This window comes from Siniperca chuatsi, linkage group LG6, assembly GCF_020085105.1.
Source record: "Siniperca chuatsi isolate FFG_IHB_CAS linkage group LG6, ASM2008510v1, whole genome shotgun sequence".
NCBI lineage: Eukaryota > Metazoa > Chordata > Actinopteri > Centrarchiformes > Sinipercidae > Siniperca > Siniperca chuatsi.
Genome location: NC_058047.1, coordinates 1651000 through 1676068, shown reverse-complemented (window position 1 = coordinate 1676068; position 25069 = coordinate 1651000). Strand labels below are relative to the sequence as shown.

General features: G+C 42.8%; 1 protein-coding gene across 2 annotated transcripts; it reads left to right on the top strand.

Moving 5' to 3' along the window:
* The first annotated feature begins 1531 nt into the window (after positions 1-1531).
* Positions 1532-19560, top strand: rab3b (RAB3B, member RAS oncogene family). 2 transcript variants are annotated; one of them, XM_044200238.1, is made up of 5 exons: positions 1532-1997; positions 6302-6526; positions 11520-11638; positions 11720-11844; positions 17302-19560. In XM_044200238.1, exons 2-5 carry the CDS (start codon positions 6302-6304, stop codon positions 17484-17486), a joined length of 654 nt encoding a protein of 217 aa, XP_044056173.1. In that variant the 5' UTR covers positions 1532-1997; the 3' UTR covers positions 17487-19560. The 2 variants fall into 2 exon arrangements, with proteins under 2 accessions (XP_044056173.1, XP_044056174.1); XM_044200239.1 differs by lacking the exon at positions 1532-1997 and adding an exon at positions 4466-4594.
* The last annotated feature ends 5509 nt before the right edge of the window (positions 19561-25069 follow it).

Sequence of the window (25069 nt, the reverse complement as noted above, 5' to 3'; positions counted from 1 at the left end):
AGAGGATGAAGCTGCAGGAGCGGGTCGTCGCAGCGATGTTGGCAGCGAAGGACAGCTGGTCTTCCAAAGTTGTCAGTGGTGATGGAGAGGTCGTGCATGGGAGATGCCTTCTCTGGAAGGAGGAGCAGCTCGGTCTTGCTGATGTTGAGCAGACATCCGCTGACAGAGATGTCAGCCAGACCCGCAGAGATTCGCCATGTGGGTTTCAGACCGGGGAAAAGACAGAATTAGTTGAGTGTCATCTGCAAAGCTGCGGTAGGAAAAGCCATGCGAGTGAATAACAGAGCCGAGTGACTTGGTGTGAAGAGAGAAGAGGAGGAGGGGACCCAGAACAGAACCCTGAGGGACCCCAGTAGTGAGGCTACATAGGGTGGCCTGCCTTGAAACCAGACTGGTGGGGGTCAAGGAGGTTGTTCTGGTGGACTATATAATAGTTCCTACATGAAACTGCTCACAACAAGGTCTGTGGATTATCTTGAGTTACCGGGTGTGAAGAGAGAAGAGGAGGGGACCCAGAACAGAACCCTGAGGGACCCCAGTAGTGAGGCTACCGGGTGTGAAGAGAGAAGAGGAGGAGGGGACCCAGAACAGAACCCTGAGGGACCCCAGTAGTGAGGCTACAAGGTTCAGACACAGATTTGCAGAAGTTACCCTGTAAGGGAGAGTGCAGAGCCTTGGAGGTCTTGGAGGGTGGAGAGGAGGATCTGGTGGTTCACCGTGTCAGACGCTGCTGAAAGGTCCAGCAGGATGACGACGGAGGAGAGGGAGGCTGCTCTAGCAGTGTGGAGTTCCTCTGTGACGGCAAGGAGGGCAGTCTCAGTTGGGTGGCCTACCTTGAAACCAGACTGGTGGGGGTCAAGGAGGTTGTTCTGGTGGACTATATAATAGTTCCTACATGAAACTGCTCACAACAAGGTCTGTGGATTATCTTGAGTTACCGGGTCCTGATTTCTGGAAAGAGACGTTACTGTTGAGTTTTTCAAATGTAATTTTTTGGCGCTTTGAGCTCCACAAGCCGAGCACCATATAGTCCCGTTATATTAAAAAAAATGCAGACATCTCTACGGCCGATATCTCCCAAACTCGGAAACTCACACCAAAACTAATCCAGATGGATAAACAGCTCTACAGGTGAGAGGAAACGTGTGTGCTTTTGATTTTGGGGGTGAACTGACCCTTTAACCTGATAAGTGACAGTTAATCGACTATCAAAGAAAAATTCATTAACCAGGTTTTCAGCTCTAATCACATCTATAGTGTTGTGATGCTGCAACGTTAAAATGGCAGAATGAAGCTGTGGAGGAGAAGAGGCCGTAAACGCCTCACAGGTGAGTGTGTTGAGGCTGCAGAGAGCAGAAAACACACCTGTATGTGTGTGTGTGTGTTCACGTGTTTGTTGTTGCAGCACAAACAGGCAGATCTTTCCTCTTATTTTCAGGATGATGTCTCTGTTATTGATGCAATTACACGCCTCACTGCCTCAGTTATGAGTCATTGCAAGCAAAACGAGTGCCGCTCCTGCCGCGGAGCGTCTGCAGAAATCTGCCGTGTGATAGGGCGGAGGAGCTGCCTGCCTGCAAGCATAAAAACGCTGTTCATTCACAGGTTCGGTGGTTATTTTTAGGGGGAGGAGGTGACAGGCAGCAGACGCCTTCGCAAATATCCCCACATCGCTTCGCTCCACCTTGAATTAACGCAGGATGTCGTCGCAAAGCCGTGCGTAAAGAGCTGCGCGCGGCGCCGCGGAAAAGAGACGTTTTACAGGCAATTTCCTCCTCATTTCTGCAGAAGAGAAAATCCACTCCGCTCATTGCAAACGACGCAGCCGGTGTTCCTGATTCCCCCCAACGAACAGACCTGCGGTGGGTCGGGACAGGACGCGTTGTTGTTGTTGCTGTTTGGAGGATACATTTGGAGGGTTTATTTTTTTGGGGAGCCCGGACAGGTGCAGAGCAGAGAGAGAGAGAGAGAGAGAGCATCAGATCCGCCCAGCAGAGGTAAGAGACAGACAGACCGGCGGTGGCACAACAGCACCGTTTAACACCGGTTTAGTGAACACACACACACACACAGGCCTGATGATGTTGACTGATATGAATGCAAAAACGTTGATGGAGCCGGCATGTCGCCTAAATTAAGGGTTTGTTTCACTATAAAGGGGTATAGATATTCTAATCTCCTTTAATATCTCCTATAATATCCCTTATCATATATCTATAGGCACCCACAAGTGTTCCTATGCTGATTAACATTGATTTTGATCTATCATCTTAATTATAGGCTGTCAGTCGTCTGCACCACCTCCATCATACTCCGAATTGACTTGTCATCTTGTGCTTCTATAGGAGGTTACACATCACGGTCATAAAACCCAATGCAACACAGTGATCCTATGATATCCCATAATAATCTCACAGGTGCAGCTGTCTGTGGGGAGCTGAGCCTCTACTGGCCTCATGACTCGTTCATCTGCTGTAGTTTGTCTGTAATATTTCATCTCCCTGTAGGAATGCATGATCTTCCTATGGTGGCCCTGTTGTGCTGGATGACTGTGTATTTTAATAATGACATTGTCATATTCCAATAATAATTGTATACCTTTGTGTTTTTAGGTTTAATGTTGTATTAGGCTGCTCATAGTGTTCCTGCTGTATGGTGCTTTTTTGATATGTTGATTTATATTTTCTTATGTTAATCCTCTAGGGTTGTGGTTTGTATTTGGTGTTATTAATGTAGGATATGCGCCGCATCGGTGGCTCTCCTTAGTGTTCACTGCATTTCTATAATGATCTCTGCAGGCTTGTATGGTTTCCAAGTTGTGCTCCATAGTGAGTTTAAAGTGGCCTAATTGTGACTTTTATGGTATGCTTTTATTTTTTACTTTTAATTCAACATTATCATTTATAATATTGTGAAAATATGATTTTAATCTCTCTGCAAAATTCTGTTGTCTGAATGAAAGATTTTGACAAAGCGTGTACAGCCGTGCTAGCAGCTCTGTGAGGCTGGGCTAAATGCTAACATCAGCATGCTAACATATAATGCTTGCCATGTTCACCATCTTAGTTTAGCATGTTAGCATGCTAACATTTGCTAATTAGCAGTAAACAAAGAACGTCATCAGCTCTGCAGGTATTTGGTCAGAAACCAAAGTGTTGGACACGTTAACACGTCGACCTGATGGTGGCGCTAGATGGAAAGTCAGAGGATCAGAGTTATTACAGTTCATCCGGAGGGGAACATGAACGATGAAGCACGTTTCATGGCATCCGATAGTTGTTGAGATGTTGAAGTCTGGACCAAAGTGGAGGACCGACAGACATTAATCCCTTGACTTGACTTAAATTACATTTTTAGTTTTGCTAATTGATTTTGAGCAAATTGAAAATAGTTGTCTGTATGAATATGTGAACCCTAAAAAATAAGTAAGATGATGAGATAAGGGATATGGTTTTTGATGAATAATATTTCAGTGGTCACAGTGGTATTTAAATTTCAACATTTAGGGGTTCAGTTGCTCGAAAGGGACTGCTGACGGCATGCATCAAACCGCAACTTTGGAAAGCCAATTTTCAAACTTGAAATGTTCACAATCTTTGCAAGGACACATTTTTTAAAGAATCACTTAAGAGCTTTGTCTGCCCATATGTCCCCGAAGTGTTTTTGAAGGGCAGAAAGATCCAGAAACAAACGTTATGGCTCTGTGTTTGGTCTCCAGCAGCTCCTGAGGGAAATATCTGGCTCTTTAGCTGCTAGATGCTCCGCTATGTTCACCGGCTGGTTTCGGTGTCTGTCTGCTGTTTGCTGCCGAGCAGCTCGTGGGTTTATCAGACCTTGTTTGCTGCTGCTGCTGGAAACACTGAGAATGAACCAGACAGGAAATGTGATGCAAAAACCAAAACTAGGAGCTAAAAGAGGCTGAAAGGCTCTGTAAAGCTGCAGAGATGGTGATAATTCTCTGTGGTTGCACAGTGAAACCTTGACTCTGCACAGTGTCCTTTGCTTCAGTGTTAATTTGAAACTTTTCTAACAGCACACTCAAAAATCCGGTGATTTTTACCAACAAGCTGCCATTTTTTGTGTCAGTATACTCCATTTTGAAATTTTCCATTGTGAATGTGCTAGAACAAAATCAAAACATGGTTAAGTTTAGTATGATTGGGACACAGGCTCTGTCTGTCTCATAACAAACAGAAAACATGACAAGTCTTGAATAGAAAGCAGAAGCATCAGAGTGACAGATGCTGCAGCAGGCTGTTCAACGAGACTCGCTGCATTGAATCAAAAAATTCTCGAAAATCGCTCGACACACGGCAGAAAGTCGATTTAGTTTCCACCAAATGGTCTTAAATGAATCACACGATAAGTCAGATGTATTCCTGAGTCATTTCTTTCCTCCCTCTGTCCCTGACAGAGAGGATGAGTCTCCACTGACACAGCCATCCACGCTAGGTTGAACCCAGCAGGATCTTCAGCTCTGACTCATCTGCTGCTCACATTCATTCAGCCTTCACACACTAACCCTTCACACCGACCTCTACCTGCCTGCAAGGTCGACCAGAGAGGCGGCTCAGGCTTTTATTTGACTTGACAGGTGAAGTCTTACAGGAAATGTTTGCTTGCGCTGTGTCTTTGTTTAACATGCTGCGGGTTTGTTGGCTCTTTGTGCTGAATCATATTTGGCTGCAGCTCATCGTCGCAGTCGGGTGAAAACTTCTAAAATGTCAGCTTTCCGGGGGAACAAAGAGGAGCAGCTTCGTGCAGTTTTCGTTGGAGGATTTTCTCAGAGGAACGTTTAATCTGAAGTGAAAACAGAAAACCTGTTAAACTGTTAGCTGCCTTTGACACGAGAGTCGTTAAAAACCCGCATTTGAATTCAAAGCACAGGTTTTGATGGTCATTTTCTGACAGTTGTTCTCACCTGCCATCAGGTGCACATGTGAAAATACAGTATTTGTTTATCATGTGAACAATTTATTTCACATGCAAAGAGACAATAAAAGAACTGTGCTATTTTCTCCCTTGTAATCACACAGGAAATAACACTATAAGGAAGTCGGTCACCATTCCTTCCATAAGTCCAACAAGAGAATTCGAACTGCTGCAATGCTAAACTTGCTAAAAAAAAAAAAAAGATACGTCTGTATCTACATCTACAAAAATAAAATAACATTGCATCCACAGACTTTAATATAGTTTTGCAAAGCAAAAGAAAGCAGAGGATGGTGAGCACTCTTTTGGCCCTGAGTAGCAGAGCTTCCTGTCAGGTCTCATCCAGCTCCAACAAGCTCCACCAATCTGACGGGCGACGTCCGAAATCACTCCCTCGTTCACTCGTTCACTACTTCCTTTATAATGGACTTGGAATAAAATTTTCAGGCACTTAATTATCCTCACCATTTTGCGTCATCACTGACAGCTGTCGCATTGCATTGTGGGATTGTTAGCAGACAGTAGTGTACATGTCATGGACTCTACTTTTCCATTGTTGAACTTTTGAGGGCTCTATATAGTGGACAGACTCTAATAAATGGCGGACGGTAAATGTAGTGCATTATATAGTAAACAGGCAGTGATTTCGGCAGCCTGTATGTGGGCTGAGAGGCAAAACTCAGGGCTGAAAAGGTGTTCGTGCAGCTCATGAAACTGTGAGCACATAGTAACAATCGGAAGCGACCTATATGAGTATATCACCCTTTGTTAGCCATGCTAACTGAACGGCTCTACGGTATGTCTGTCTGTCCGTCCACCACTTTGGTCCAGACTGAAACATCTAAACAACTAATGATTATTTGGATGATTTGGATGAATTGTGATGATTAAGTTCAGACTTTCATCTTCCTCTCAGGATGAATTGTAATAACTGGTGAACCCCTGACTTCTCATCTGTCATTAGGTCAAAAGTTTAACTCATCTGATACTTTATTTATTTATTAAAACCTTCAAAACATGTGTTAAGTGCTAAGTAGCTAATGTTAGCATGCTAACATGCTAAACTAAGATGGTGAACATGGTAAACATTATAGCTGTTATAGAGCATGTTAGCATGCTGATGTTAGCATTTAGCTCAAAGCACGGCTGTGCCTGCTAGCATGGCTGTACACTCTCATCTTTGACAGCTGAACGCTGTTTATGAACATTTTAGCAACTTTAAAGCTCTAAAAGTGGGGAGGATAAAACGTGGGTTGTGAAAAGTGAGCTGAACTTGTCCACCGTGTCCCCCGGCGATTTCCGACTCGTTCAGGCGGATCTTCATGATGCTGATTGTGTATTTTTCTCTCTCATCGAACCAAACCTCCAGATGGCAAAGGCAGACCAGCGTTTCGGCCAGCGGGATGGCTCCGACCAGAACTTTGACTACATGTTCAAGCTGCTGATCATCGGCAACAGCAGCGTCGGGAAGACGTCCTTCCTGTTCCGCTACGCCGACGACTCCTTCAGCAACTCTTTCGTCAGCACCGTGGGCATCGACTTCAAGGTGAAGACGGTGTATCGCAACGACAAGAGGATCAAGCTGCAGATCTGGGTGAGGATGGATTTATGTTTGTCTCATAGTTATACAACTCTACACCTGTCAGTAATAATACTAAAACTCAATTTACTGTTCACTATTGAGTGTTTATCGTGAGGGAAGTATTTCTAATATGAGATGTTGTTGCTGAATGCTGGATGAAATGCTTGAATAATTATTTTATCTAAGAAAAATATCTCCTGTCTAGATACTCAGATGTTTATCTCATATAGACAAAAACCACAAGAACCTGTTTCCGGTTTGAAGGGACTAAAATCATCCAAGAAAATATACATTACAGAGCAGAAAGTGACGTAGTCATTGGTTCATACAACATATCATAATATAATATACTGTAACACGCAGTAACACAACGTAATATAATATAATATACTGTAACACGCAGTAACACAACATAATATAATATAATATACTGTAACATGCAGTAACACAATATAATATAATATAATATACTGTAACACGCAGTAAAACATCATAATATACTGTAACACGCAGGAACACAATATAATATAATATACTGTAACAGTGTTTTATTTTGAAACATTCTCCCTCACGTGTCTGTTAGTTTTGCTTCCTGTCTTTGATTGCTGTGATTAGTTTCACCTGTGTCAGTTAGTTTCATGGACTTTTGGTTTTTGCCGGCTCCCTGTTTGGACTTGTTTGCCTCTTTTTGACCGCTTACCTGGATGTGGCCCGAGTGAGCCTTGTTCTTTTCATTAAAACTGTTAAAACTGAACCTGCTCTGTCTGCGTTGGCCTGACACGTAAACGTGACAAACAGAACAGCAACGCATCATAACACACTGTAACATACCAGAGAGCAGAGTGCTGCAGCGTTTCGCTCTCAGTCAACACGCTGCTGGGCCACAGCTTGTATCGTCAATGGTGATGTTGTTGCCATGGCAGCAGCTCTTCATCCTCTCTCACGCTCTCGCCGAGACACACACATATACACACACGCGTAGATATATGCACACACACACACTAACAGTGCTGTCTTCAGTGGCAATTAAAGAGACCTCTTGGGGCGAAGAGGTTGAGACCCACCAGGGGCCAGAGCAGCCTGGAGGAGGGGAGGGAGAGGGGTGAGGAGGGGTGAGGATGGGTGAGGATGGGTGAGGATGGGAGGATGGGTGACGGTGCCGTAAGTAGAGCTAATCAGAGCTGATTGATTCAAAGTGAAAGCCCAGTGATGAGTAAAAATACAAACACAAACAATGACACAAATGTATGTAAGAGCTGATTTTGTGTTCGCTAAAATGAATACTAACTTTAGCGTTTTGGCGTGCCTTTAGCTTAACCGTAGACATGCTATCAAAGCCTTATGGGAGTCGTAGTTATTGAGCGTTAACTAAACAATTTTTGTTTTATCTGCGTTAAAATGTTCAGATGTTACTGTCCAATACAGCAGTAGATACTCTTTAATCTTCATCTGATGAAAGGCTGGATTAGCGCCCCGGGTTCACTGCATGTCAGTTGGTTTTGGTAATTTGATTAACTACAATATCCGATTTGTATTGGAAACAGTTTGCATTAATCCCACGCCACTGACAGCCCTGTCCACACACTTTTTTTCTGGGTCAATAGTGTTCTTCCTGCTTTGTATCAACAGTTTGTGTTTTCCGGTTTCAACATGACATTCCCCCCCCCCCGTTCACAAAGCAGCTCCATAAAGACATGGTTTTCCCAGTTTGGTGTGGAAGAACTGGACTGGCCAGCACAGAGTCCTGACCTCAAACCCACCCAACACCTTTGAGATAAACTGGAACACAGACTGAGAGCCAGACCTGATCTCCAGCATCAGGGTCGGACCTCTCTGATGCTCTTTGTGTCTGAATGGGAGCAAATCCCTGCAGCAGCTTCAACATCTGGTGGAAAGACTGAAACCAGAAGAGTGGAGGCCGTTGAAGCAGCACATTAATGAACATGGTGTCGCAGTCATGTCACACCGTCACATATGGCTGCAATATTCTGCTGTCCACATACTTTTGGCCACGTTGCTGGAATGCAGTGACGTCTTCCTCTGTGGAAATCAAACACACATTTCTCTCTGCTTTCAACTAAACTGAGAGGAATCAGTCACTGCCCGAGGCTCTGCTTATCACCCTCCATGATTAATACACACACACACACACACACACACACACACACAATCATGCTCCACATCAAATCCCAATTAATTAATGCAAACGAGCACTCGCCATATCCCACAAGAAAACCAGGGACTGCTGAGTGAGTGCAGAGGAAGCGAAGCACAAAAGAGCTAAATTTAGCAGAATGACTGCACCCAGATCAGCTGTCGTGGTATGAGGATGAAACGGTGGAGGATGGCGACTGAACGTTGTGGGAGCTGTTGTTGACAGGCGTGAAAGTCACATTGAGGCTCAGCTGCTTTGTTGCAGTCGAGCAGCGATCTGCGGCGGCGGCTACTGATCGATCGGGGTCTCAGATTAGACGGTTAAGAGTCTTAGAGGCTGAAACCAGTCGTGCTGTTTGGCTCCCTGTGAGATTAAAGAGTGAGATACTCAATCTCTGATTAGCTGCACAAAATCCAAAGCCACGTGTTTTTTTTAATTATATCAATAAGTACATTTCCAACCACCTGATCTTCTGCAAATTTCTTGCATGTCTTCAACTATAGACACAACATCAGCATGTTGCTGACATGATACCTCCACTTCCCAAGTGAGAACAAGACGAAGGATAAACCTGCACAAGCCTGATTTTTCATTTTAACAAGAAATTTTTACTTTATAATCATTTTGTCACCATTTGAAATGCCAAACTCCCAACAAAATAATCATAGTTTTATTCTGGTAGATATTACACTGTATTCAGATTCTCATACCCGGTACAGTAGTAGATGCCTTTTCAAAACACCTCGCACAACAATGCATACATGTTAGGTTTGCCAACAGAGCTTATTTCACTGAAACCAGTAGCTCTGTCACCCCACGGCCACAGTCATAAACACAGCGACAGCCTGTCTCAGTCCGCCTCAGCAGCAGTCGGTGAGTTGTTAATTATCTGTCTAGCTGCAGTGATACAGACTTGAGCCTGAGCAGTCACAGCTGAGGGTGCGGCCACGCGCGCTGTGGTCTACTACGTAATACACGACACCGTATCATAATACAGCTCAGCCGTCCTCTGTGGATCAGAGGGAACGCAAGACGTATTGCGAGGCAACGCAAAAAGAATTTCAGAGAACAAAATCCCACGGTGATCGTTCGGGGGCTCCTTTTCTCCTCCACCACCCATCCATGCCATGTACTGGTGTGCTGATACTTTTTATTCACTACTTTTTCCAGAGACTGCCATTATCTGTACGTGGATAAATTTTGTCCCCTCATTCATTTCAGTGAGACGGGAAGGCTCCGGCAAAAAAGTTTTGCTGGACTGTGATGCGTTGGCCAGTCAAATACGTGCAAGGTCCCACTCCTGGGGTCTTTGTGACGTCAGTGCTGGCTGTTCACCTGCCGTTCATCACAACAAAAGATTATTGTTGTTGTAAAATCCTGTCTCAGAGCATTATGAACCTCTGTGCAGTGTTTCGGTGTCTGAAAAACCTTCGAATTCACGAATGTGTTATTCAAGCTGGACGTCCTTGATTGTATTTCACCATCTCGTCGGTACCTGAAGCGACCCGAACACACCAACGCAGCCCGTCGCATTATTTTTATCGTATAGATAAGAGAAGTAACTGCAGCCGTAAACACGATGATGATAGATGCACCATGTACAGGCAGGGAAAGGTGTGGATGCAGACTGCAGATGATGGTTGGTTAGAACTTCTTCTTAGTCTCTTTCACTGTTTCGCAGAACAAGCAAAGACAGTCAGTGAGCTGTAGAGTCTAATGAACAGACCGCAGACTGGCGATGGGTGACGGAGGAGTGAAAGGTGGTAAAGTGTAGATGGAGCTTCTGTGTGAAGCTGCGACTTCAACACATTGCTGTGTGTGTTATTGTGAGGTGAGAACAGGTGTGTGTGTGTGTGTGTGTTGGATGGATGTGTCTTTCAGACCAAGATTTAATATCTTTAATTTCTTCTGTCTTTAATGTTTCTCTTATCGTCATCAGTTCATATATTCATACATGTACGTAACTGTTTGAGTGACGTCAGTTCTTTTGTGCCACAGCTTTTCATTGAGAAAATCGATGCTTTCAAAATGATGGAGATAGTCTGACTTGTAGTTTTATGCTTGCGTCTCCATGGAAACAGCAATTGCCAAATCAAACAGTCTGGTTTTGGTGCCAGAATAACAGATAATATCCCAGCTTAGTACGTTGGGATCTGGGCTTATCCCTGCTCACTGTAAACAGGATACAGTATCCAACGGTTTAAAACACAGAATATCGGACGATCAGCTGACTGACGGCTGGTTGGATCCGTCCAACACTTTTTTTTGTCCAGAGAAATACATAAAACTAGCAGACAGATTTCCATGATATTTGCTATATTTGCCCTGCACATTTGCCTACATGCAGCTGGAGAGAAGCAGAGTTCCAGCTTCAGGAAAATGGGGTGAACGCTTTTTGAGCCTCCCTGGCCTTTCCTGTAGCCCCTCCATCACCACAATATGCCCACTTGTACAGAAGAAATATCAAACTCTAAAGGGCCGATCGCCACTAAATTTGCTGAGCACAGTCATGCTCCCCAGAGGATAAACCCTCTGCATTTTGGACACTGGAATTTGTCCTCTAGTGCCACCTTCAGGCCAAACATACTCACAAAGAAAACTCGTTTTTATGACATCCGCTCTGGTGTTGGTCTCCAGAGGACGAACCTTTTTTTTTTGATAACCTCCTTTGTTGACACTCCATGACCTTTCCTCTAGAATAGATGATTTTGGTATTGTTGGGTGTAATATGAAGACTGCAGCCTCCGGGGGACGCTTGACACTTACAGTCTTGTCAGTAAAAGTCCAGTGGTGGCGTTTTATTACTGAGTAAAGCAAATGTGTGACTGGCTGTTTGGTTTTTGTTTCCAGGACACAGCAGGGCAGGAGCGTTACCGCACCATCACCACAGCCTACTACCGCGGCGCCATGGGCTTCATCCTCATGTATGACATCACCAATGAGGAGTCCTTCAACGCTGTCCAGGACTGGTACGCGATTGCCCGGGAGCTAGTGTGTACTCTTCTGTGTGATTTGATACTCAAATAAAGTATTTTAAAATGTGATTCCAGGGCCACTCAGATTAAGACGTACTCATGGGACAACGCCCAGGTGATCATGGTGGGCAACAAGTGCGACATGGACGAGGAGAGAGTCGTACCTCCAGAGAAAGGAAAACACCTCGCCGAACAGTTAGGTGAGATGTTGCTGCATGAGTGCTACTAAAATACTCTTCAGCTCAGGTTTCAGATGTTAACAGAACTCTAATGTGGCTAGCAGAGCGAGGTTCGTGTTACCTGAAAGACCTCGTAAAAGCCGCGGGGTGTGCGGACGTTTCTCCACACAGAAACACAGGAGTCTCCAGGATAATGCATCAGTCTTCTAGGTTTATATTCTGACCATCAGTTTGAATTATTTCAACTATGTTTCAGTCAGTTTGGTGGATGGCTCTTAATACTACAATACCCATGAGCCTCTGCTGTCACTGCTTTGAAGAAGAAGCCAAATTGGAGGTGTGAATCAGAGCTGTAGGTAACTCAGAAAACGTTTGTTGATTTCAGACAGAAGTGGACGAAAGCAGCTTCTGTCGATGGAAGATTTTATCAGCTGTATATAATAATGATATAATGGAAACTCAAAAAAGTCCTCACCGGTTGATGATCCATGTAGAAGACATTGATTTTGTACTGCAGTGTAGAGCTAGTCAGCCCAGGTATAAAAAATGTAATGAACTGTTATTTCTTTCTAACATAACACTGTTGAGATATGTACGTAATTAAGTTACACTAAGATACATAAAAAGTAATTTGAACAACCAACACAATGGTTAAATTTATGCTTTATTGTTCGTATTTTCAAACAATATGTTTCACTTTTACATGAGAAAAGACTTTGACTATAAGGACTAATCGATGAGTTTCTTCCCTGAATCCAATAAAGAGCAGGACAGAACAAGCGTGAGGTGACTTTGAGTCAAAAGTCAGACATGAATCACATATTGAATCATTCAGAGGAGCTGCTAACAGCTGATTCAGCTGCTGTTAATGGGGGCAAAATGTAGACAAATATAGGCAAAAAAACAGGGCTGAAAAGAGAATAGCAGTACCGACCTGTAGCTGACATTACAGCCGCACATTTGATGAACTTTTAGGGGGTCTCGCTCGCCTAAATGTTGTCACACTGGTTCCCAAATAGGCCTTAATGTTGGTGTTAGCATGTTAGCATCTATCAGATTATCGTAGAAAAGGTTTCAGTCGTAGTCATCTGGACACTGTTGTAATCAGACTTATTGTTTTCTGGCTGCACCTCCCTCATCACTGTTAAGTACCTGATTAGCATATGATTGGCTTGACCACTTAATACACTGTATATAAAACAATAGGCCTGATTACTGGGCCATCATGGAAACTAAAGAAGGTCAGTTTCAGGAGAAACTGGGCAGGGTAAACAGCTGACACTCTAAGCAACACAGAGTAGCTTAAATTTCTGAGTTCTCAGACCATTTTCACGATTGAGAATGACTTCCGGATGGGAGCCGAAACGTCTTGAAGTTGAAAACAGTGTCCAGACGACTACGACTGAAACCTTTTCTACGATGGAACAATCCTGGACGAATGAGGGACTACACCGTCTATCAGATTAGCAGAAACATTTATGACTTCCTCCATTTTCACGCAAAAGTCAAATTCACAGTGAGCTGATAAAAAAAAGGTCAGTCAGCTCTTCCCACGGGAAAACCTCAGAGATCCACTTTAAAAGACAAGGACGTCGCTCCGGACGGGATTTAAATGACAGGAGGAGCAGCCAGTTCACAGACAAAACAGGAGGTCACTGTGGCTGTAAACTGGGGTGGGGGTGAAAAATGACCCACATATGAACTCTGGACCAGCGCAGGTAATGTTAAAATCACCCCACCTCCCCTTCTTCTTCTTTTCCTTTCGGCTGTTCCCCTTCAGGGGTCGTCACAGCGAATCATGTGCCTCCGTCTAACCCTGTCCTCTGTGTCCTCTTCACTCGCACCAATTAACTTCATGTCCTCTCTCACTACATCCATAAATCTCCTCTCTGGTCTTCCTCTAGACCTCCTGCCTGGCAGCTCCAGCCTCAGCATCCTTCTACCAATATATTCACAGTCTCTCCTCTGAACACGTCCAAACCACCTCGATCTGGCCTCTCTGACTTTATCTCCGAAACATCTAACACGAGCCGTCCCTCTGATGTCCTCGTTCCTGATCCTGTCCGTCCTCGTCCCTCCCAAAGAGAACCTCAGCATCTTCAGCTCTGCTGCCTCCAGCTCTGCCTCTTGTCTTTCCTTCAGTGCCACTGTCTCTAAGCTGTACAACATCGCTGGTCTCACCGCCGTCTCCAACACCTTTCCTTTCATTCCTGCTGAGACTCTTTTATCACACAACACACCTGACACTTTCCTCCACCCGCTCCAACCTGCTTGCACTCGTCTCTTCACCTCTTTCCCACAGTCTCCATCGCTCTGAACCGTTGACCCTAAGTACTTAAAGTCCTGCACCTTCTTCACCTCTGCTCCCTGTGACCTCACCGTCCCACCTGGGTCCCTCTCATTGACGCACCTGTATTCTGTCTTACTGCGGCTGAGCTTCATTCCTCTGTTTTCCAGAGCAGACCTCCATCTCTCTAGATTTTCCTCCACCTGCTCCCTGCTCTCACTACAAATCACAACGTCGTCCACAAACATCATAGTCCATGGAGATTCCTGTCTAACCTCATCTGTCAGCCCGTCCATCACCAGAGCAAACAAGAAGGGGCTCAGAGCCGATCCTTGATGCAGACCCACCTCCACCTTGAACTCCTCTGTCACACCTACAGCACACCTCACCACGGTCTTACAGCTCTCATACCTGTCCTGCACCACTCTAACATACTTCTCTGCCACTCCAGACTTCCTCATACAATACCACAGCTCCTCTCTCGGCACCCTGTCATACGCTTTCTCTAAATCTACGAAGACACAATGCAACTCCCTATGACCTTCTCTGTGCTTCTCCATCAGCATCCTCAAAGCAAATACTGCATCTGTTGTACTCTTTCTAGGCATGAAACCATATTGCTGCTCACAAATGCTCACCTCTGCCCTTAGCCTAGCTTCCACTACTCTTTCCCACAACTTCATTGTATGGCTCATCAGCTTTATTCCTCTGTAGCTGCCACAGCTCTGCACATCTCCCTTGTTCTTAAAAAATGGCAGCAGTACACTTCTCCTCCATTCCTCGGGCATCCTCTCACTCTCCAAGATCTTGTTAAACAAATCACCCCACCTCCCCTACAGACATAAATCCTGTCCGAATGGGGCTTTAGACTCACAAACACAAACCCGTATAGTATGATTCAGTTGTCTAGGAAACTCCTGTGTGTTTCTGTTTTGAGAAACATTGAGGTTATGTTATGTTACCAATAAAAGTCAATTTATTGAAGGAAAAAGAAATTATAAAATAAAACCAGTGACACCTCACATTCGTCACTCTTAACGTTTGCAGTGCTTCAAAACTGATGTTCATTTATTTTATTATACTAGTGTTTCTGTGCAATATTCATCTGTACTGTGGGAGAGAGCAGCTGAACTTCTGTTGACCAGTTAAACTCCAGGAGAGAGTGTGTGTGTACTGAGGAATACCTAAATACTATAATTGCATTGCCTATTGCCCAAGGCCGAAGGCCTAATAAGGCGTTTTAATTAAGAATGCACAGTACTGGTTTTAGCTCTACTGCTGGGAGCTATTTCTAAGTCTTTAATAAACGTACACGCTGCAGGCTCCTGCAAAAACCTTCACACTGTTCAGGGAGATGTTGCAGACCAGGTCAGAAAATGTATTTTGTAATGTGATTGTCTTCAAGCAAGGTCAAAAAACTAAAGTGTTGTGTGAGCAGCTACAGAGGGAGCACAAAGCGACTGAACTGCTTTCAGATATCGGAGTCGTATCGGAGGCATTTATCCAGCCTCACGTTTAAACACGTGGACTTGGTTCCCAGGTTGCAAATAGATATTTGTGAAGTGGGAAGAAGAGATCTTGAGATGCTCAAACAGATGGAACCACGCCTAAGCCTAAAGTGCTGCAAATGTTTAGGCCACTGGTTTCCAAACTTTTTGGCTTGAAACAAAGCAACGTCTACGCATGACAGATTTATCAGCATTTCACAAGAGGAGGGGGATCGTTAGAGAAACGGCAGAACAACAAACAGATTTGGTGTGTTTTTGAATTCTGTCCTGTCTCGTTATTCGTCATGTGACCCCTCAGATTTATCTTGTCACACACATGACGTCAAGCAAAACCAGTTAATCAGCTGAGGGTCCAGTTCAAATGGATCTTATATGTGATGTTCTGCCAATATTAAATATTAAAAAAAAAAAAAAAAAAAAAAACTATTCCCAGTATTCAGTGTTTTCCATTCAAATTTGATTGTTGATAGAAAAGCGTTGGAAAAAGGCCTTAAGACCACAGACACTGTCAAAATTACATATTCCCTGTTTGCAAAAAACTACTTTCCCCCAAAATGTTGATGTACTGTATGAACCCCAAATCGGACCAACTGTTTAATGTTCAACTGAAAAAGATAAACTGAAATAAACTGCAATATACAAGAGTGTGCAGGAGCTTTTCACTTTCAGAAGTTGTTGACCTGTCAAAGACTCAGATCTGCAGAAATACCTTTTCAGTATTTTGATGACATTTGGCTTAGAAATGCTTTATGTTTGATTTTTTAACAGTTTCAACTTTTGTTGGCTTCAGGAGAACTCAGGTCTCTTTTAGTCGAGATGTACAAGCTGCACATCTTCTAACATCATGTAAATTCAGCTTTTTTCTGGTGGTTTGCAACTACTAGATGGTAGAGCGCATGTTGTTGAGCAGCTGGATTGTAACGCAAAGCCAGCAGACATAGCTGGATTTCAACTGAAATTAAATTGCTTTTTTTTTTTTGTGTCTGCTACAGCAACATACGTAAATCACTTGTCCTGTGTTCTCTTTAGAGAAACAAAATCAGAAACCAAAAATGGATAAATGCATATTTTAGATGTTTTGGTTTCATGATGGCGCCCCCTAGTTTTGCATTAAGTAGACGTGATACCGTTAGGTGGAGACCTTATTTCCATACAGCCAATCAAACCTTGCACAGAGCAGCGTTCTGCTGATTTGCAGGTGAAAGAACGTCTAGATTCGAGGTTAAAGCGTGATTTGTTCTCGTGCAGGCGAAGGTGGAGCGACAGAGCCCAAACATATACACAGCTAAGGAGACTCACTTAACTTCTCCTTTTCACTAACGCACATCTAACGAAGACATCTCCCCTGCAAAACGACAGGAAGGAATACGACAAGGCAAACCCTGCTCTAAACAAGAATCAATTACCAAATCAATGCTTATTGACGTATTTAAATTGCCCGTTAAAAAAAGCAACTGAACTCAGAACACTCTGTCTTCTGTGGCAGTTTCTGACAGTACTGTGTTGGGTTAAATGGAGTCCATATGAATGACTTACCTTTATGACAACAGATTAAAGAGCAAAATGTAGTCAGTTTAGTTTCCTCTGAGAAAATGTTCATATAACTAAACCTCCCGTCTTTGTTGCGACTGCCTGAACAAAGCCGCATGTGTTCACATTAAACACTTCTGTTTCCTCCTGCAGGCTTTGAGTACTACGAGGCGAGCGCCAAGGAGAACATCAACGTGCGGCAGGTCTTCGAGCGCCTGGTGGACATCATCTGTGTGAAGATGTCGGAGCGCGTGGACGTGGAGGCGCCGGCGGCTCCCGGCATCAAGACCACCAGACTGACCGACAAGCCCGCCCAGCTACCTCAGAAGTGCTGCTGATCGCCCGTCGCCGTTCACCCCTCTGCTGTCGCCTCGTCCGCTCCCCCAAGCGCTCGAGAAAAAGAAAAAAACAGATTAACTATTGTAACATCCCTCAACACACTCTCTCTGCTTCAGTCCATGTTTGTGAGCAGTCAATAATGCGATTTCTGCTAACTAACATTTATATATCCAGTTTCATCCCCTTCCCATCCCCAAGTATCCGAGGTCGGCCCTTACGTTGGCGGAGCAGTAAGGGTGGCAGTGTACTCCTGACAAAATTTTATTTGGCGTGTTTGAAGAGGTGCTAGAGCCGCTGTTGATTATATCGCTGTGAGGAAAGCTTGCATGCTAACTGCGACCGGTTTGACATTCAAGCTGGACACAGGAGGTTAGAACGGCCTTTAGAGCTGGAATTATTATTATTATTATTATGCTTCTGCAAAGATACGTGTGAATGTCTCTAAGCAGATAATGGTAACCGTGCTGTTGTGCCGCCCTGCACATCAAACAAGCTAATGAACTGATCCTGTTGGGAAGAGGGTTCAAAACAGACAAATTAACACATGTCCCCGAAAACTTAAGTGCAACTCACATCAGCGGGGCCATGAAGCGTCATTTGACATGCATCGATTGACGTAAGGACAGCAGGTGCAATAGCCGGGATGAGTTTTTTAGCTTTTTTATTTGCACAAATAACAGGACACAAAAACATAATGCACTGAAGGAGTAAACAAGACTGTGCTGGTGAGCTTTAAAAACAGACATCTCACCAAAAATAGAAGAAAAACCCAATAACATATAAATGTATCAATGAAGAAAACAACAACACATTAGCACAACATACAGAAGAAGATCCAGGGTGCAAATGTAATGAAATGACTTTCCAAAGAGCTGAAGAGCACTGACGCTTGAAAATAGGACGAATACTGACGACCCGCATCAAGATGGCGCTGTTGCGTGCGCGTGACAGACAACGATTGGTGTGTGTTTCGAGGCACGCCGTACGCCACTGGTGTGTTGCCTTATGCTGCAGATTGAGAAGCACGTTCCAAACTTAAACCTAAAGGATACAGTATAAAAATAGGCCTCTAATTATATGACAAAAACAGTAATCGTGTTTGTGTAAAAGACGTTTGAGACGTACATGTGGCTAGCTCGCGCACCTTGCCCCAATCGTAGCTGAATGGCGCGCTTCATCTCGGTTGCACAACCATAGAAAGACGCCAAATGGGATTTTGTTCGGAGTGTGCTGCTGAAAGGAGCTGGAAGCGGGGTCCACAGGTCAGCACAGCACTGCCTCGCCTCTCCGAGTGTAGCACAACGAGAAACGCCACAGCTGCTCACGTTCAAGTTTACAGGTCGCAGTCGTTCACCGAGTCATCCGCCGAAACATCAGATAGGCTGCTTTTCAAATAGCTAGTAATAGTGAGTCCACAATTATGCCTATAGCCCACTAACTGTTACCAGCCTTACTTTGTGCTGTTTTTGGCTTGAAAGACGCTTTAGGGCTACTCCACCAATGCACAACTCCCAGGCAGGGCTGCAGCCGAAATCATCTGAATCAAAGAGTTGACGGGAGCGGGTCGAGTCCAAGACCGACACATGTCCAAAAACCTGTCTGACATTAAAGTGTAATGCTTCTCTGCAGTGTTTTTAACAGCATAAAGCTAAACGGAGAGTGCCTCGTGATGTTTAACAGGGTTATTGTAGATCATCAGTGTTGGTATTGCGTAGAATTATGAGACAAATCAGTGTACAGTATGTAGTGGGACAATAATAACAGCACTCGTGTTGCACTTTCCTTAACAAACTTTAATACAGCGCTTGAACTGATGTTAACACCAGAGTCCCAAGCAGGATTAGACACAACCAGTCCCAGCTGTGAAAATTATAATATCAGTTTTAATGCAAATGAACAGCACAGAAATCTACAGAAGCACATTGTATTTACCAAAGAAAGAAATGGGCTTTTTTTTTGTAATAATAATAAAATAAAACTTTATTTATAGAGCACTTATCTTCACAACAAGAGAAATAAAACACCACAGTGAAAGATGAAATGTAAAGAAATAAAATACACAAAAGTAATAAAATAAACAGGCAGTTCAGGTAAAATCAGGATCTGCTTTCAGATAAAAATGCGTTTTGAGACGAGACTTAAACGAAGACTCTGACTCAGACAGCCTGATGTCTTCGGGCAGGTTGATCCAGATCCTCGGGGCCCTGATGCCCAAAGCTCTGTCCCCCTTAGTTTCCATCCTGGACTCAGGAACAGACAGGAGACCCCTGCCTGAAGATCTCAGACTACGTGAAGGTTCATAAGGGATTACAAGGTCTAAGATACAGTCTGGAGCCATGAAGAGCCTTAAAAGTAATCAACAAGATCTTAAAATCGATCCTGAAACAAACAGGGAGCCGATGTAAAGAGGCTGAACCAGCTATGATGTGGTCGCAGCTCTCGGTCCTGGTTTACAGCCGAGCAGCTGAGTCCTGTACAGTCTGCAGTCTGTCAGAGTTTTTAGATTAAGACGAGTGAACAGGCTGTTACAGTAATCGAGGCGTGAGGTAATTGTAATTGTAGTAATTATGACTTCTGCATCTTATAATTACCAGAAAAAGTTTTCATATCTCAGAATTATGAGATATTGTTCTTGTGACATTACGAGATACACAGTCATTAATAAGAGACGTAGAAGTCATAATTACGCAAAAACATGTCTCTTTTTTTTCTTTGGTGGATCAATGTACTGATCAAACTGGCTGAATGTGTGAATGTGACGACATCCGAGTCACTGACATTTCCCACATCGGGATTCGAAGATTATCAATAAGACAACCTTGTCTTTGGTGCGCAAAACAAATTTAAGTCTGCAAATCCAGATTTGAGCATTCACAAGGACAGATTTGTGAGCACAATCCTTATTTCCCGTGGCCTCGTTTTCAAATCTATTCTTCAGTTTCATCCAGCCGTTTTGTCAGATTCTGTCTCTTACTTATATCTGGCTGATGGGTCTTAAACTGTAAATCACAAATCACAAATTTGCCTCAAGGATTTTGACAATCTGTCCTGCATACATAGGACAAACCCGCCCCAAATAACCCTTGTTGGAAAGTTAATCAAAACGACCCCAAAGAGAGACCGGCTCCTATGTAGGAGGTACGTGTCTGTGTCCAGGGGCCCGTTGTTTCATAGTCCGTCCATGATTGCAGGATAACGTAACGATATCCTCTGTCACGCCAGTGTAAAGGAAATCAGGTTCAGACTTTCAGACGTGTACGGAGCAGATTACAGAGCAAGCTAAGCTTCACCATGCAGACCTGCGAAGCTCATTTAAATACACAGATGAGCAAATCACAAGAACTCCTGACCTGGGAAGAAAGATATTTTGAACAAAGAGAATCTGTTCTTCGCTGTGGGAACAAACGGCTGAGAGTAAATGACCTTTTTGACCCCAGCTGTAATTGATGTAAAAGAGAGAAAACAGAGCAGGAGGTTACAGAACTGCAAATCCTTTACAGTTATAATCTTGTATGTAATACAGGAGACAACACTGTTCTTTAGTCTTCTTTATTAAAACAAAGTGACGCGTCTCAGCCCACAGATACACCTGGATTAATAAACCACCGGTAACCACAGGTGTCATCATATCAATCAGGATTACAATTTATAAATAAGATACACGCATGAGTCAAACAAGGCAGTGCCATGTGTTGCATAACTAATGGTCACAAACATCAGAAGCACGGTGTTTGTTCGTTGGTAGTTCTAACAGCCAGCTGAGAGGATGAGCTGCCGTTTGTGCCGCCTTGTTCTGTCGCCGCTTTGATGGCTGTCAGTTGACACAATGGGACTCGGCGTGTACGAGGCGTCGGTCTGTGATTACAAACTGCCAAAACTGACAATGCGCAGCTTTGAAGACGGTGAACAAGGAAGGCGTACTGCCTGTTCACATCAGGAGACAAATTTACTCTTCAAAAAACATCAGTTACGCTCTGTCCTTATGAATCCCTCCCTGCGTGTCAGGGTCGCCCCGTGGCAGAACTGTACCTGATATTTTATAGACTAAAGAATGAGTCGATTAAGCGTAGAAATAAGCGATAGATTGTTAGTTGCAGCCCTAGATCCGACCAGCGCTTCGTTTGAAGCATACTGAGGCCTTAAAGCCGGCCGCCGCTGAAGTTAGTTTCTCGCGTGCTCACATTGTTTGGTCGTTAAACAAAAAAACAAAAACTAAGCAGGACCAAGACCCAGATCAGACCTCGCTCCAGACTGCCAGAGACTCGACCCCAGACCGCCGCTGAGCGCTGCAGCCCTGCTTCATGGTGGCTTACAGCTTTTGCACTGGCGACACAATCCGACGCCGCACTGAGGGCGTTTTATACTCACGCACACGTGTGAGCAGAGCTGATGAGTGAAGCGCACATGGTTCCCTCCTTCCCCTTTAGCTGGTGTAGTCACGTAGCCGTCGTGTTCGCAGTGTTTCCTACATGAACGTGTGCGTGCGTGCGTGCGTCTGTGTGTGTGTGTGTGATATTAGACCCAACACGTTCTCTTGTTGCATATGGTTATCATGATATTTATCGCGTGTTCAGTTGTAAAGGGGTTTTTGTGTTTGTGTACAGTATCTTCGACGGAAGTGTGATATTTTGATAATGTCGTGTCAGCTGAGACACAGTGCGTGTGTTTACGAAAGACTTCAAGAAAAAGGGAAGACGAAGAGAGAAAAAATAAATTAATTGCGCGTTTACTATTAAATATTACGACGATAGAAAATAAAAATATCCTGCCAAATTGTTATATAGCTACCACAGCGCACGTTTCTGTGTGTAACTCCCCACCATGTGTCTTCAGACTGATAAAAACATACAATAATATTGACATTGTCTTCATATGATTATTTTTTAAGTGAATTTGTAAATGATAGATTTAGAAATTATAATGGTGTTGAGTATGAATTTATTTTTATGCTGTGTATACCATGGACAAATTATATAGAGAGTTTATGTAAACTTGTCGTCTTACGGTTCACTCCTGTACGGGGGAGAAGCACAAAGTGATTGTACAAAATATTGTGAATGTTTGTATATTAGAGATGCAATTTAGTACAATAAAAATCACAATCTTTAATCATAAAATATGTCTGATATTTTTATTTTTTCGTTATTTCCAGACTTTTTCTTTCTCTCTCTACCTCTTCTACTAAAATATTGAATACGGCGTCCAAAAGATAACAGGTGAAGATCTTGACGTTACACAAAATCGAACAAACAATGCGAGAGGAAGCGAGTTTTAAGGCCACAAACAATAAGAAATGCCTGTATGTGAATAAAATAAACAAAAGAGAATTAAAAACACGTATTAAAAGTGTTTAATTCTGCGTATCAAGATGGCAGAAGTGGAAGAAGTATCCAGATCATTTACTTGAGTAAAAGTATTAATACGACAGTTTAAAAATAAGCCATTACAAGTAAAAGTCCTGCATTCAGAATTTTACGTCAGTAAAAGTATTATCATTAAAATACTCCTTATTATTCTGTGAGTGTTTAATTACTACATGTTATATTACTGGAGTATTATTACTGATGCATATGGATGGACAATATTATTACATATACCATGAGAAGATTTTGTTTTCACTATCTATACGTTAATATTTCAGGTTGTATTAGACTATTTCAGGCAACATTGCAAATGATTCTGCTTCAGCATTAGAGTTGTAGGATTTTATACACAGATGTGATGAAGTAGTTATTTCACTGGATTAGTCAAAAACTGACCTATCTGTACACGGTTTCTCATTTTTGACTCAGTTCATCGTGATATATATCAAATATTAAAGCTGAAACTGTTTTACAGTCTCTCGTTCCAGCGTCTCGATTGTGATGATTCGCTGCTTTTCTTTGTCTCATGTGATTCGAAACTTAAATATGTTTTGGTCGGACAAAACAAAACATTTGATGATATTATCACATTTTATAGACCAAATGATTAATTGATTAATCGATAATGAAAATAACCATTCGCTGGAGCCCTAATATAAATACTATGATGTAAAAAATACATCATATATATATAAATATTTTAAAAGAAGATTTTGTCCAAAACATCCTCCTCCTCCTCTACTGATGCAGAACTGTGTAGGAAGTATTTTAATGTTATAGCTTGTCAAGGTGAATCTAATGTTACCTGTTTGGTAGTTTCAGCTCTAAAAATGCATCATTACAAACTGATTATATGTTTTATTTGTAAAATCTCAAAAGTCCCTTCCCGTCAGATAAATGTAGTGGGGTAAAAAGTACAGTATTTTCGTCCGAATTGTAAGGGAGTCGAAGTATAAAGCAGCATAAAATGGAAAAATTTGAGTAAAGTACCTAAAAATGGTACTTAGTTAGATTCCACCACTGCAAGACGGTAATAAGCATCTCTTGTGGTTGTTATGGGTAAGATCTTCGAAAGAAAAGGCAGCAAACTACCTGAGGATTTACAGAATGAAGCTATCAAATTATAAAAAATCGACATGTAGTATAAATAAATAAAAAAATATCTAATTATTTCAATTACAGTAAACGTGTAATGAAAATTTAAATAATTTCTTCCTGCTGATGACAAAAAACACACACACATGTCCACATAATCTACAATACATTAATTTGTAGAATATATACAATGCAGTATGTTAGAATATACGTCTTAGGTTATGTTAGATATATTTGTATATGTGTATTTACTCCTCTTGATGTGTAACAAAAAAATCCCAGTTTTAACATCCACACTTCTAGTGCAACATGCAATGAAAGCAATATTAAAGAGCACTTAATGTGTGGGGGAAATGATGTGGAAACTGGATTTTCAAAAATATATTTACTGTATACATACATACAGTGACATGATGGGGAGAAAGTTAATTGTGTGCCTCTCATGGCACACAGATTATAGGTGAAGGTTGTCGGGGCTTTAATATTATTATAGAACTTTTTACCTACTTAACTTGCTTTCTTAATTCATCCATTGGTTATATGCAGCTTCAAAACATGTTTTGCAGAGACTACTCTAAACTGTATTCCTTAAAGGTCGAGTGTGGAGGATTTACTGGCATCTAGCGGTGAAATTGCACCCGTTTGAACACCGCTCGCCTCGCCCTCCCCTTCCAAGCGTGTAGGAGAAACTACTGTGGCCGCGAAACAACACGAATGGCCCAATCTAGAGCCAGTGTTTGTTTTGTCTGCTCTGGGCTACTGTAGAACATGGCGGTGCAACATGGCGGCCTCTGTGGAAGGGGACCCGCTCCCTCTGTAGATATAAAGTGCTTATTCTAAGGTAACGAAAACACAACGATTCTTATTTTCAGGTAATTATACACTAATGAAAACATACTTATGAATATTATATTCCATTTCTGCCGATAGCTCCTCCTAAATGTTACGCACTGGACCTTTAAAGGCAGGTTTCTGAAAGAAATATCATTAAATTAATGTTCTGATTTACAGTTGACAAAGTGTAATTATATTCTTACAAATAAAAGGACAATAGAATTAAACATGAATCAAAGCTGAGGCAGCTAAAGACCTCGTTAGGGAGATTTTTTGTGACTAAAACTGTA

What these genes read in the sequence shown, in the direction of transcription:
- rab3b (XM_044200238.1), top strand. Translation starts at nt 6,302, where the DNA reads ATGGCAAAGGCAGACCAGCGTTTCGGCCAGCGGGATGGCTCCGACCAG. An exon ending in GGATCAAGCTGCAGATCTGG is followed by an intron (nt 6,527 to 11,519) that starts GTGAGGATGGAT and finishes TTTTGTTTCCAG; the next exon opens with GACACAGCAGGGCAGGAGCG. An exon ending in ACACCTCGCCGAACAGTTAG is followed by an intron (nt 11,845 to 17,301) that starts GTGAGATGTTGC and finishes TTCCTCCTGCAG; the next exon opens with GCTTTGAGTACTACGAGGCG.